The sequence below is a fragment of the Orbicella franksi genome, chromosome 5 (assembly GCF_964199315.1).
Source record: "Orbicella franksi chromosome 5, jaOrbFran1.1, whole genome shotgun sequence".
In the NCBI taxonomy this organism is placed as follows: domain Eukaryota; kingdom Metazoa; phylum Cnidaria; class Anthozoa; order Scleractinia; family Merulinidae; genus Orbicella; species Orbicella franksi.
This window is the reverse complement of record NC_138149.1, coordinates 5,809,567-5,824,562: the sequence shown is the minus strand read 5'-3', so window position 1 is coordinate 5,824,562 and position 14,996 is coordinate 5,809,567. Positions and strand designations below refer to the sequence as shown.

General features: G+C 36.7%; 1 protein-coding gene across 3 annotated transcripts; it reads right to left on the bottom strand.

The window, feature by feature from the left end:
* Positions 1-1,078: 1,078 nt before the first annotated feature.
* On the bottom strand, positions 1,079-13,084 carry LOC145487262 (fibroblast growth factor 2-like). Of its 3 annotated transcripts, none has more exons than XM_081466001.1 (4): positions 12,889-13,084; positions 9,459-9,796; positions 6,142-6,245; positions 1,079-2,203 (listed from the first exon to the last, which is right to left on the bottom strand). In XM_081466001.1, exons 2-4 carry the CDS (start codon positions 9,754-9,756, stop codon positions 2,015-2,017), a joined length of 591 nt encoding a protein of 196 aa, XP_081322127.1. In that variant the 5' UTR covers positions 9,757-9,796; positions 12,889-13,084; the 3' UTR covers positions 1,079-2,014. The 3 variants fall into 3 exon arrangements, with proteins under 3 accessions (XP_081322127.1, XP_081322128.1, XP_081322129.1); XM_081466002.1 differs by having other exon boundaries at positions 9,459-9,793; XM_081466003.1 differs by lacking the exon at positions 12,889-13,084 and adding an exon at positions 9,955-10,270.
* Positions 13,085-14,996: the final 1,912 nt, after the last annotated feature.

The following is a 14,996-nucleotide window of genomic DNA, read 5'->3' as shown; positions in this document are numbered from 1 at the left end:
GGAAAAACATAGCACGGAATAACGGGGAAAAGTCGTTTGAGAACGGAATTTCATGGAAGGTACAAAAGTAAACTACATTTGTGGTTTCTGTTAATAGATCATTTTTTTTTTTTTTTTTTTTTTTTTTTACCATTTTTAAGCACAGATAAATAAGAGTTACTGGAGTGGAGTGGTGGATTCCATGAATTAGTTGGTAATTTACAAAATATATGCAGCCGACATACAATATAACTAGAAACATCCTGACTTTCATTGCAGTAAACACCCACCTACCGGCAGAAATTTGCCAAATATAAGAACCTGTTTAGCCAAGCAAGAACAAGCAGGTTCTTATGTGTTGGTTACAGTTTAATTATGATAAACATTTTCACCAAGGAGTGCACGTGTGACTTTGAGACTGCAAATTTACATTACAAGAAAATACATCGAACACAGACGATTTATTGTATATTCAGGGACCAAACCCAAGTTTGTCTATTTTTCTGGTAATCAGCAACTATATCTCCTTCATAGAAATTAAGAATCTATTTACTGTACTTAGCCCAAATAACTACCCGAAAATACAAGAACCAGACTTCAAAAAATGTACTTCTTACTTGCGGGTTAACCACAAGTGCAGTAAAGCGCTGATATATTTACCTATTTTTCAGATTTTTCTTGGCATTTGCCTTTATGAACCCACCAATGTTTCACAATGGAAAGTTTCCACTTTCTAATACAACCTACCCTTTAGTCCACAATACGAATTGATCTTATAACTGTAATCTTATCTCTGCTGGCAGTGAGATTTTGTGCGGCGTAACCTTGCCATCGATCAGTTTTCCCTTGAGCGAGACATTGGCTGAACAATACATTTTACGATCAAGAATGGAGGAGTAACCGGGATTGCAAATGATCTTGTGTAAGAGCGTTCTCTGGTTAAGAATTTTTAAAAAGTCGTAGGACTTTTGGCTTGTAGTCTAAAGCCTTTGAAAACTAAAATTTGGAGACTGGGAGACTGGAAGTCAAACGTTCAAAGAAGGTTAAAAAATTCCGCTCAAGGAGCTCAGAAAACGGCATTTTGAGTTATTTTGGCCATGTGTAAAATAACCTGGAATTGAAGGTAAACTGAAAATAGTAGTTTACTAAGATAGAAAAACTACAAAGAGGTAATAATAAACCATTAAGGAACAAGGAAGGTTAAAGATGAAGAGGATTGACACGGATTACAAAAGACGAAATTGATCATGAAAAAGTTAGGCTTAACTTTTCAAGATGGGCAAACCCTGACGTAGCTTCTTTAACCAGAGAACGCCTTTACACGAGATGAATACATCAATGTCTCACTCGTGCCTCTCTTTTCTTGTCTCTTCCTCAACATACTGAGTTCAAAGAAGCGGCGTGGAGAAGGAAAACGAACCCGGGAGAAGTATGAAAATGGAAGGGGATTGAGGCGAGTTGAATTGCCTCTGGCCGGAGGTGAGCTGTGTTTTCTCTTACATTACCGTGATCAAGGCAAGTGGCGCAAAGGAAGGCCAAAGACCAACTGGAGGAGAATTGAGACAGCAAACCTTAAACAGCTGGGCTTGTGCTTGTTGGAGGCTGAAAAGATTGCCAGGGATCGCGAAAAGTGGAGAGGCCGGGACGAAGAGGATGAGGGAGTGAGTGATGTGATTAGTACACATTAATACATTATTGTCATCAAGCTCAGGGAAATAATTTATTTCTAAAGATAACTCAAGATGGCTACAACAGTTTTTAAAATCATATACCCTAGTTTGGACAGTAGATAATAAATAATCTTCCTTAATATATATATATATATTTTCCATTTAACCATTTTCAGTTATTTTGTTTATTTGTTTTCAAACACAAGGTCTGCGTTTTTAAACCGCAATCCTTTCCACAACTATTACTTTCATTCATGTATAACATTGCTACATACAATAACAATAAATATTAGTTTTCTCTGATAAATAATGCCTTCAATGTCTGGTTAAATTCATGGTAACCAGTATGGAGAACTAGTTGATTGTTAAATGATCAAAAACTGAGATCCCTTGTGAAGCCGACATGTTTTGTTTCCTTTCCTCGGCAGTCCGTCCTTTTTGAGCGCTATATACATGTCGTGGGGCGTGTCCCTGTAGTATTTATGCGAGGAAAATGTATGGAAGCCATTGACCCCGGTCACGTGCTTGAAAATTGTGCTGTCTGTCTTGTTTTTCTGCAAGAAAAAAAAAGCACAGACAAATTTAGATCCTTAATTCAGGGAAGGTGAGTAAAATTAATACTGTACAGTTCTTATAATGAGCCTTATTTTATAAGCTATAATAAGCTTATATTTTCAAAAGGCTTTACGGTAGGTTTATTTTTTCGGGCGGGCTTGTTATCCGAAGAAATTTTAAGCTGGAAAAATTGTCGGCTGATATTTAGAAGAAACTTGACGTGTGAAAAATTTAGGTGCATATTAGAATCCTGCGTGTTAAAACTGTTGAAACATAACGATGTGAAACACAAAAGAAGTCAGTCTACAATATGTCTGAAATATTATAATGAGTCGAGACGCAGGACAAACAGAAAGGGCGTTATAATCGGAAAAAAAGATTTGTTATCCTGATATATAGAGCTAAAATTAATGTTCATGGTCTGATATTCAGGAGGCCTTGCAATTTGAAGTATTGCTATCTAAAATTTATGGAGCTTTGAGTAAGCTTCTTTTCGGGGGAGCATCAGAATTTCACGCATCATATTTGTAAGTGTTCAAACGAATTGACAGCAGAAAAATCCCATTTTCACTGACAGCTAGAAACCCGAAGGACTGGGTCTCGTGGAACTCCTTCACATGCAAACGTCACGTGATTATCACATGTAACCAATTCCTTAAAACATGTCATCAAAGTCTTTCTCGATTCACATACTAGCTTCACTGCCTCATTAGAATTAAACTTAATCTGCGAAATTATCCTTGTTACAATTTCTTTTTGTTATTTTTTTTTTCGACAAATGCGCGACAAATATTCACGTTGATCATTGGTTCTGCATGATATCAATGTAACCCAGGTTTCTAATTCGACAACTGGGTGACAAACACAAGTATAGATAATGACTGTGAATAAAAATAAATTGCAAGGCTATAGAGCGTAAACAACAGGTGGATATTTCATAACTGGTTGGTATCACAGTCATATTGTAACTGTTTGGATATAAATAAATTCCACATAAGAGAAGTCTCATTGTTTTTGTAGATTAATAGAGCGCTCTTTTAAACCATCTAATCTTGAAAGTTGGATAAGTAACTTAAATGGGCGTTATAATCTGGAGTAACTCTCTAAATTTGTACCACGGTTTATTTAAATCATTTTATCAGACGTCGAGGGGTCTCGTTATGATTCAGGGCCACTCCTGGTGACCCTAGATGTAAATTTCGTAATACATATACCTATAAATTCTGACAATACAGACTTGGCGCCAGTCTTGAGCAAACCTTGCATAAAATCTGACACCCAGTTGCAAGTTAACAATTTAATAAGCACTGACTTTTCAAACGTGATTCCTCCAAAAATCTCTTTGAGTGCTTTTTTAGTTTTTATTAGTTATCTTTCCAGGTATGCAACGTGTTCAACTATTGATTACGTAATATACATTTTATGAGCCATGTTTGATTGTTTTTCAAGCTCTAAAAAGCAGTTGTTGTGGGTTATTAATAAAGACGTCAGGTTAATGTCGGCGTCTTTGAGCTGCTCTTGTGATAGTTTTTGGTCCTAGATGTTTACAGTAACAGTTTTAATTTTGGCAAAAGTCCTTGACGTAGTGTTAGGCCTCATACTTATATTGCCAAATTCACGTGTTTGAAAACATATCAGACTTCGTCTATCATTGCGGGAATCTTTGGACAAATATATTGCTTCCTATTTTTGGCACCAGAAACAAAAAATATATATATGGCTCACTCAGTGAAAACAAGAGTCAATATCACTGCTTAAGACGACCGGTAATACCAATATTTGTCAGCATGGTAGAAGTACGATAAAGTACATGTGATTGATCCACGTATTCGATAAGAAAAATCGATGAAAGTGGAAAATTCTAGAAATAAGGCATTAAAACCTACTTTTTAATTCTTATTTCTCATACTACTAGATGTATTATATATATCGTGATTGATTCAGGTTTGGTAATCATGATTCCGTTATATGCAGTGAGCAAGTCAAGATTTCGTGACCGAGTTTTAAGTATGAATTGCGGCAGAATATAAGATTTCTTAAAAAGAAAAGCTGGTTGGCGCGAAATGATTTGAATGTTATCGCATGTTTGGAGAAATTTGCATTTCAGCTTAAACTGTCTAAACTCTTCGAAAACGTGTGTCGGAACATGTTTTGAACTCTCGGCCTGGTAATTACGGTCGATATCCAAGGAGGCCAGTGGCATTAGATCAATCGACTTCTTTGTGGTTGGATTGACTTAAAATATCTCTAAGGAAAAATAACAATTTTTATTAATCGAATAAGAAAGGCTGGTGGCATACCACATAACATGGTTTATTTGACCTTAGACTCAACACTAAACGATTGACTTCCCTCCTGGTATTACGTGTTACTTCCCAAGCAGAATTTCATGGAATGGAATGTTATGAAAGGGGGTCATGAAAACCGCTTATATCAAATCTTTACATTACCATAAAAAGTCCATTCTTATACGTATACATACGACCTTACTTTTGAGATTAAATATTCCACTTTATGCAATGTGTCTTTTTAGAATATGGTGTGAATTTTCTTTTCTAACCGAACACCAAGATGTAAAACAAGTCGAATAATAAAAACAAATAAAAATAAATGAGAACGATTCTTTAGCAGATCCAAAATAATAATTGGCTCTTCTATGCTAATATAAAAAGCCAACAGCTAAAAATACAACGTGTTTACAATAAAAGACAATAGAAATAAAATTTAAAATTATACGAGCTAAAAGATTTTAGAAGAATTAAGAACCAAAAATAAAGTTCTTTGCATTGAGCTGACTGGCCTGCGATTATTCAGCTGAATACACAAATTTGGCTACTGAAAGTTTTCAACGCTTTCTTGGAAAGAAAAAATATTTTCCACCGTTTTGAATCGAAATGGTTGTTTTGGTGTTCTTCTGAAGAACACAATCACATAAATTTACATCAGAGCAGTTGAACAGCAAGTTAAGGCCAAAAGCATATTCGACTTTGTTTTAGGGCGTCATCTTGTTCTGATGGTGTTCGCACTACCCACGAGCATTCTACGATTTTAAGTTACTAAAAAATTCTAATGAAAGAAAAGGTTCTGTTCATCTACTGATCGGCACAGTACAACCGAGAATTTCAACCACAAAAACACATAACTTCGATCGATTGAGTGCAACTCTCGGTGCCAAATTTCTAACCTGAGAACGCCATGCCAAGACAGCAGTCACTGCCTTCTCTTATACATTACCGCATTAGTTTTGCATCTTTTCTAATTGTATGGTGTTAGCGATGCATGTTCTCAGTTTTGCTGTACCATAACAGGTTAGATTTATCAGAATTATTCTGTTAGAATGCTTCCAAACAAGCTAAGTTTTATTTGTAGATACTGAGGCGTCCAAACACTTCAGTCAAGCTATTGATTGTTCCGGTTCTCAAACAACTGCTCTGCATACAAGAGAAAATTGAACAGATATATCCATCTATGGCTTGGTGTTGATGACATTATTATATATCGTCTATCGATTTGTCCACATTAGATCACTCCGTGAATGATATGGCTTCTACTAAATCAGTGAATTTAGACATGATGGAAAACACAAGTTTAGTCGAAGGTACAGATTTAGTGAGAGCGCGCAAACGGGTGAATTTAGATCGTTCATAGCCATTTAGTTAACTTCTATTTGCGGATTTATCTTGCAAACAGTGCGTGCCCATACCTTTTATAAAGTTCTTCTGGAAAAGAACTAAGAGTACTTCGAGAAATCTTTACTGGGAGAAGGCCTAGCAGAAGGCCCCTACTACCTTGAGCGAATCGCAGCACTCTGCTCACTGTTATACTCAGACGATTTAATCAAAATTTACTAAACACAGTATAAATCGATTGTCATGATTTAAGTGAAGTACTACTGGTGATTTAAGCAACGAGCAACCGACGGAGATATTAAGCTTACCGTGGAAAACAGCCGCCCATTGCTGTCCATTGCGAGATACCGCTTCACTTCGGGACCATAAATGTGAACTAATCCTTTCCCGATCGACTGTAACTGCAGGTTGACTGCAAGCAAAGCAACAATATGAACAACAAGATTAAAATACCACACTAAAGAATAGATTTGCTGAAAGACAGCGGGGTATTTTTAGACAATGCTGTAAGGCCGGAACTGCCAAAGATTTGAGTTGCACGCATTCACTTTATTCTCAGCCAGGAATTCCACAACAGTTGCGTAAAACCAATCAGGGTCTTTTTTATTTGTCAAAGCTGTTAGCTTCAATAAGAAGCACCGACCTTCTCAAAGCTCGGTCGTTAAGCCTATAAACACAATAGTAGCATTTACTTCATCATTTTCGAATTTTTCCACATAGTCATCCATTTTGTATTGAATAACTGTAAGCTTCCATAACGTTCGATAGGCAGTCGACTGTTTTTCATTCTTCAGTATATTAGGAACTTCATCACGACTTCCACGGCAATTTTAGTTGACCAGTCCTTGTTAATCCGTGCAATTAACCTGATTTCAGTTAGTTTCGTGTAGACACTTAATATATTCGATTTTAACTGGCAAGTTGGCCTCCGTGAAGAGCTCAATGGCGCAGCCATGCCAGTTTGACAGTTTGTCGTGACTGTTGTGATAACCACGAGAAGAAATATTTGCAAAAGAATGAATAGAGAGCGATCTACACGTATTCCAGCTTTAACTAGCCAGGTCTCCACTGGATCTCGTTGCCACTGCGTTGCATTTCAATTTCGTCCTAAGCATTCCTGTAGAAGCAGGGAGTTGTATGCCCATAACTTCGACTCCGTTAAACCTCTATTCTGATCCTTTGTCCGATGAAGACAAAAAATTTATCGAGGTCAACACTAATCAAGTGCGATGACAGGTAAATGAATGGTGAATGGATTTGCCTTTCCTTCGATATCTTAAAGCTTCTAAAATGTGAACCTCTGGAAAACTTTAGTAGACAACTGACGCTGATGGAATATAAGCTTTCTAGAATTTTTGAATGTGCTATGTTTATACTGACCGCAGGTCATAAACTGAATTAGCTTTTAGTATTAGATATCTTCTTCGTTGTATTAAAATCTCCATATATATATGCAGTGGAATCCCGGTTTCTCGAAACCTCATTTTTTCGAATCTCCCGATAACTCGAACCAAAAGTAGTTTCCCTCTCCCCAGTCGAACACCTGTAATTTTACCCCCGATTTCTCGAACTCTCCGATTTTTCGAACCAATTTCCGTTTCCCTTGGAGGTTTGAAAAATCGGGACTCACTGTATATCTATATTCCTTGTCGCGCCAGCTTAATTGACATTACCTTCCGCTAATGCATGACGCGTCAGCAAAAACTTTAATCAGTGGCTTTTAAATAATCTAAAATCTTTTTGTTTCAATTCTATGTAGTATACAACAAAATCAACACTGATTCTGTGACCGTCGAACTCACCACCGAAAAAAAAAAATTACTGTGGGAAAGAAGTCTTAAAGTTATCATTTTCTTTGACTGAAATAAGGGAAACTTTAATCGAAGAATTTCCGGCCAATTCATTAGGAATAGAGGCTGTACACAGCAGTGATATCGTTTCTGTCTAAAGCTACGCGCATGCTCACAATGGTGTATAATTTTCCATCTTGACTACCAGTAACTCAAAAAAATGTCTTTTCGCGGTCGCGATGAGCCTTTTTAGTTCTATTCCAGTGATAGAGGAGTCAGAAAGCGGTTTCTTTTATTTCGAATACATTTCCTTTCACTCAGTGGATTAATTTTCGCCCATTGGTCCGTGTGATAATAATTTAGGAAATTCCAGGTAACATTAAAAATAAGCGGAAGAATGGGTACTATATATAAACATAATTTGACGAGGATTATTATGGGGGATTAACTCTATTCAGCTCTTCACCTTCTCTTGCAGTTCTCTGTGGTAATCTACAGTATTTCTAAATCGTCGATTCAAGAATCATTTAGTTTGGGAAAACTCTGTATACCCCTTAATTTTTATGCTGTTTTTGGCAGCTGGCTTCTCTATGTGATGATGAGATTTTTCACCTTAGTAAAATCCATCTAAGAAGGTTTTCATGAACAAGAAAATCTGATTTCTAACCTAACGTGAGTTATCCATTCCAGTCAGTGGCGTTACATATGTGCAGATGGTATCACACATGTCTGAATATTGAACAAACAATTCAACGCAACCTATTTCCCATATTGCAGGAAGAAGTAAACATAGGATTTGTCTCAGGGACAATTTTTAACACAATTTTCCGCGTCCTTTCTATCCTGTTTCAGTTCCTGCGGAACGTTAAGGAACTATGTGCTTGTGATAACTACCTGACCACTTTTGCCAAAGATTTCCTGAAGGTAAATTCCCTCATGTTTAACCGAATTTAAAAAGGCTTATCTTAAACAGGGAACCTTTAGAGGAACATATAGGACTCAATACATTTAAAATAACCAGTTTTCATATTCACTAGGTTTTTTTTTTTTTTTAATTTTTCATTCACTTTGACAAGAAATCGATCTCAAAACTCTTGGGGTGTCTGGTAAATATTGTTTCTCCTGCTGGAATGATATCGACTGGCGCGATAATGTTAATCTTATGTATTCCGTTATTACTTCCCGTAAAGCTGATTGTCAATGAGGACGTGGCAAGGAAAGCGGAATGAATCAGTCCTAAAGCAGATATTCTATCATTAAGACCGTCTGCTTGCCTTGTTAACTGAAAAGAGTGCCAGTTTGAATAACACGTTTATAATTTTCTAACAATGATCATTCTCTTTCCACTCAAGGTCCCGGCTTTCGTTGTCTCGTCTCATAAAACAATATGAAGTAATCACTTTTATCTTTAAAACATGAACATCAAATGGTAAAAATATTAAATACTACCCTTACGAACCTAGATATATCGCGGTTTTCTATGGACAAAAGATATTGAATACTCGTCTGATAAAGTTTACGTCCAATGCCTTATTTTCACCTATTATCTTTTAGAAGTTAAAATTATGCAACGTTATATCTTGGTTCTATTTAACTGAGTTGAGTTTCAGTCTAGTTACCTTGACATTTTTCGGTTTTCATTATCATGCAGAAATGATGAGGAACTAAGTTTGTTTAACTCGGGTAAAAAGCGTCTAGAATATCGCATAAAAGTTAGAAGACTCACTAGCTAGACTGCGAAAGGGTTTTACACAGTCTTCAAATCAAATCGTGGTTAACGATGCATGCATTTCACACGTCCATGCAAAATAAAATATTAATTCATTTTGCTTTACCTTCAACGTTGCCTTGTTCACGAGTTCCTGTGACGTTGCCATCATCTTGCAAGCGAAGGAACCAATGATTCTTACCAAACAGCTTCACACTTGTAACCGTGTTTTCAGCCTCATCCGTAGCACCAGTGTCCTTCAGCGAGAAGATGTTCAGGTTGATCTTGGCTGCGGACCATTGAACAGTCCTCGACTGAAGTAACGCTGATTTTGTTAACACCCAGTCTCTCGTCTTGGTGCAGCGCGCCGTGATTTCAACATCAGACCGCCTATTCATCTGCGTCTTGAAATACTTGGTTTCCATTTCAAAAACTCTCGACACAGCTCTACCCCAGCTTTATCTGCTAAGAGAGAAAATTTCATCACTTAAGCGAGTAGATTTGCTTTTAACCGGAAAGGTACGTGCGCAAAGTGTTGCGACACTTTGCGATGACGTTGATGAAGACATGGCTGAGTAACAGGCACTCAGAAATACAATAAAACTGTCGACACTTTCAACTACCTTTTTCATTAATCTGCATTTAAAAGCTTGCATATATGAGCAGGTCAAAATGATAATTTCTTTTCAAGGTCACAAGTTGCATTGCTCCTGATCTACATTAGAAAATCCAAGTAATAGCTAAAATCTTCGAAAACCTTGTCTCAATCGTCGAATATCAAATTATGACTGTATCAGCTGCATATCCTTGAGCGCTAGTCCAAACACACTATCAGTAGCTGAATGTGTAATGAAAATCTTAGTCTAGCCCAAAATAACGACGTTTTTTAATGAATACAAACATTCAGCCAGCGACTTGTAGAAATAATCCGTGACTCTGGCCATGTTTCACTTAAATTTTGTTTATTAAAATCGAACAAATAAAATGTAAGAGTCGCTGACAATCTTCTGGCGTTGTCATCGCTCAGTAATTGCAATATACATCCGATGACAGAGAAATGCATAGATAACTACAAAACACATTTCACTATAATAACTTGTATATTGCACGCGCTCAAGCAATCACAGAAAATGATTTGCTTTCGCCAAACTCTTTTCACTGCATGGCCTTTCCTGTTAGCGCTACGTGACTGAATACCTTGAAGACAATAATTAATTGAGTTCTTCGATGACTGTTCTGACGACACTACTCGAGAGCTCAAGAGCAAGAAAGCATTAGTTTCTTGTACTTCTAAATTGTTGATCAATTTTAAGAAATTGTATTTTAATGTTGAATGGAAGCTACAAGAGGTTGAGCAGAGTTATGCTCAAAGAAAAAGGTCATGTTTTAAATAAAAATTATAACTTTTACAATGCAAATTGCAACGGCAACTGATCCTTTGGCCAAAATAATGGCACACAACAATTAACGCCTTGTCGAGAAATTATTTCGTTTCTGAGGTTCGATATGGCGACTCAGTCCAATGAAAAGTCTGAAAGAAAGTTAATTTCGGTGAATAATTATTTGAATTTCGTTCGCCAATGTTATTCGCGGTCAATGACAGACAAACACAAACTTTTTTTAGTCCCCTAACTTTCTTAAATCAGCCCGGTGCTTGATATCGGAGACAAACTCGATTAAAAAAAAACAAAATACAAAGTATCTTAAGACTGAAATTATACTCTCAAGGAAATGTTTTTCTCACGGTTCTCTTGACGTCACACTGAACTTAAGAACCTCATCGGCAGTAAAATCTAAACTTTTTTTATGTCTGTAGTTACACACGTAATTTTAAAACTTATTCTTGAGATTCTGTCATTAATATTGACGTGTTAAAGAGCTTTCGGATTTCACCAAGTGACAAGAAACTTGCTAGTTATTTTTTCAGTTTTCATAGAAAAATCTAATTTTTACATGTTGCCATGACAATATTAATTGTTAAATTCCTGGTAATATTTCGACTTCAACATTTCAGAATCGGGGCTACATTGAGGAATTTGACTGTGTTCTACCGAATTTTGAATAACATCCATATTATTCAACTCAAATACATTTTCCAATGGATTTAGATCTCTTAGCATTTATTTTTTAAGTCTGTTGATACCTAAACCAGCAAGTTCCATCATTTTCAACCACCGCACTCAGTCATTTAGACACCACTTCTATCATTGTCTGAAAATTTCAATTAAGAGATACGGAAAAAGCCTGTTATATGCCCAGGGCTAAAATTAAGTTTGTTCAAAAGGCACTTTTGATGGGTTTACATTTTTGGTGCACATGTTCTCGGAAGAAAGTTTGTTTTTTTTTCCAAAATGTTTGGGCTTATGCTTCGAAGAAATGTTATGTCTGAAAATTCTGGGCCAATACTACGAGGTAAAATTCTTTAAACGCGATGACATATAAAACATAAAACAAGTTCCACAGTCGTAAATGAGCACGGCAAGTCTTTGAATGATAAAAAACGACGTATCCAAAAAAGAGGCTTATAACGAAATAATTCGTATGGATACATATTCAGAATAGCTCGTCATCATGAAAGTACTGTTGCGTCTATTTTGTTTGTTTTTTTTCGGGGGGGGGGGGTAGCTTATTATTGAAGTTTTGCAATTTGTGTGGCCGTAAACGTCCGTCATTCAAGCTTGCGAGATATAATTCATTGATATGTAGGGCGCTTGCTATCGATTACCAGACATCAAAGCTCCGCGGGTCCACAGTGGAGCCAGATTATGCTATTCTGTTCACTCTGTGTGCTATCAAAAGTTTTTATTGAACGGTACGTCTTCCATTAAAGGGGAATTTAATCTCAGCGTCCAATATAACAGCTGTTAGATTTTTTATGAATTAGAATAGATAAGAACAACTCAAATAGATAAGATCAAATACTTCAATTTCTCGCCGACCAATTGTGACATGACATCAATTGATGGCTAAAAATGTTTTTTAGATGATTCAAAAGCCGAATGAAATTCTAAGCTTAATTAATTTTTTTACTGCTTTCATCAAAAGGAGTCTTAAAAGCGAAATGGCACCTAGCTCGAATTGACGTTCCTATGCAATTCCATCCTTAATCGGCTCTCAAGAATTGTGCAAAAGGTTCATGTAAATATAGTTTGCTGAGTAAATGCCTACAAAAACATATTATCATAAAATCTTCAAAAATCGAGTGTTGCATTTTGCTTTGCCCATTTGTGTTCATTTAGTATTTCGCAAAAATGAAATACATTTTTTCTCAAATACGATCAAGTTTTATACACCGTTTGTATTTCAATGCGTTAAGCTGTTCCTTGGCTAGCTAATGTACTCATAGAATCAAACTGCACCCTTTGCTTCTAGGCGTAAACAATCTTATTCACGTTTTACACAGAGCTGATGAAAAATTGGCTACGATACCAACTGAATGTAGTTAAAAGAGTAAGTAAGTGAGTACACTTATATGTACCAACAGCGTTGCATTTCTTATGCAGGAAACTAAAACAAATACATATTTATTTGAAAAGGTTCAATGCAGATTTTCTCACCTTTGATTTAGGACTAATATCGGCTCCTGCTGTCTACAGACGAACCGCCTGATTCCAGGCCGCCAGACAAACTAGAGAAGAGCCACTTGGAGTGAAATGCTTGAGGGAGTACTTTTCTGTGCCGGCCTGAAAATAACAACAGGATCAGTTGTTGTGTTACGGCCAAGCTGCCACCCTCGGAGCTGAAGAAATCAACAGATGACGGATTTAAAACATGTCAATTGTTTGGAGCTATTTTTCAAAGTGCCTTGATGTGTTTTGACTCAAAGCTTTTCTTAATTGAAGCGGAACACCCAAACAAAGCCTGCAGCCATTGGCTGGTCGTAATAGCTTAAGTCCGCTCGTGAATTTTTCCTGACATTTGCCCCAAAACAAATTAATTTCTGATCGCTTTTACTGAAATTGGTGGGGTAATGCCGCATTGTTTATGAAGTTTTTTGATTGCTTTTGCCAAAAGACCATATAATGAGAAAATTCCTTCATTGCTTCGATTCACGTTAAAGTTGAGTTTGTAACGCTCCACACGAAATCTTTAGAGCAACCAAAAAGCTGTGTAGACAGAAACTAAGTTTATGTTTTTTAATAGCATTTCCGCGTTGCACATTTTGTTTTCTTTATTTCGTTTATTTTTATTTTCATTTCTTTTTTTACCGCGTTGCACATGAAATGCACTGACTTTGCATCCGATCCGATTAATTTAGCTTCTACAAACCTTGAAGACTAATGCAAAATAGCAAAAATAGCACTCAGCGTGTTTTAGAGTAATTGAAATTTAATCAACAATCCTGGCTGGAGACCTAAATCACACTTTCTCAAATAATTTCATTTGTTAAAGCGCATTTTTTCCTGTTCGTTGTTCTCATTTATAAACTGGTCATTTGTTCAGTTCGATGTTTGCTAACCACGTGGGGCTTCGCATAACAATATACAGTCACGGAGCTCCAACGGACAGTCAATGTAAACATTTATTATAGTTTAAACGAAACGAGCGATAAAGCGGAAATGAAAACTAAGGCAAGAGAGAGGAAAAAATTATCTGTAGAGAATGTTTCTCTGTTGATACTAAAAGAGCTCGATGTGCTCAGATGGACAAAAGTCCGAAATATTTCTAACATCTAAACTATCCAAAAATAGCTAACTGAAATTTATAAGGAGCCAGTTCTAAGACCCGTTGTGTCGTGTTGGTTTCAAGCCAATAAGGAACTTGTATAGACCGATGCCAACGGCAACAGCTGTTAAAGTCGCAACGAATTTTCGTCTTTATTTGATTGGTTAACAAGACGGCGCTCAAGGCTCTGATTGGTCCAGGGCAAAGTTCAACGCTCGAGAGTCTTGAGCCAGAGCGATCACCAGTTACTTTTTAAGGCAAATTGTTCTATCCAGAAAACAACACCAGATTTAGTCACGTGTGTTATTAGAAAACGTAACTGATAGCTGAGTAGAGTAATCGTTTCATGATCATGATCACTGGGCAAATGATCAGAAATTCAACTCGAGTTGGACCATAGTACACGTATAATCTAACCCAGAGGCATTAGCATGTTTTCAAAAAAGATGGCAAATTCCCTTGGATGGGGGACAAATAAGTGACTCTAATTCCCCCAGGGTGAGAGCAAACTGGAAGGACCAAAACCACAAGGGTGCCAAATATTCTGGAGTTGTCCAAGGGGGAGGCAAATTTCCGTCCCCGGGGCAATAATAAAATTTCAAATGCCCCATTCCCGAGATTAAGACGTCAACAAATGCCCGGCTGTTGCCCGGAGGAGGTGGGCACAACTTCAATTGACTGATGAATTAGCCCTATATACTCCCAAAATTAACTGAATCGCTAATACCGAAGACAATACTACTGAAGTCATTTCTTTTAAATAGTAGCTTTTATTCTTGGCACTCAAGCATTACTTTACAAAATGTACACACGTTAACATTTGCATTTAGTTTACATCTGTACACACACAGCCGACGCTGACATTCCAGCATTTCAAATAATACTGGTACACATCAATGGCATTAATACATCCTTAATAATAAGGCACCAAAATTAATACTTTAGATGTAAAGTAAAACAATCACCATTTTACAAATGGCGCTATTAACTAAGCCTTCAA

Bases quoted from the DNA above. Each gene is read 5' to 3' on its own strand.
- LOC145487262 (XM_081466001.1), bottom strand. From the start codon at position 9,756: ATGGAAACCAAGTATTTCAAGACGCAGATGAATAGGCGGTCTGATGTT. The intron at 6,246-9,458 runs GTAAAGCAAAAT...CTTTGCTTGCAG, and splicing joins TGAACAAGGCAACGTTGAAG to TCAACCTGCAGTTACAGTCG. The intron at 2,204-6,141 runs GTAAGCTTAATA...TTTTTCTTGCAG, and splicing joins ATGGGCGGCTGTTTTCCACG to AAAAACAAGACAGACAGCAC.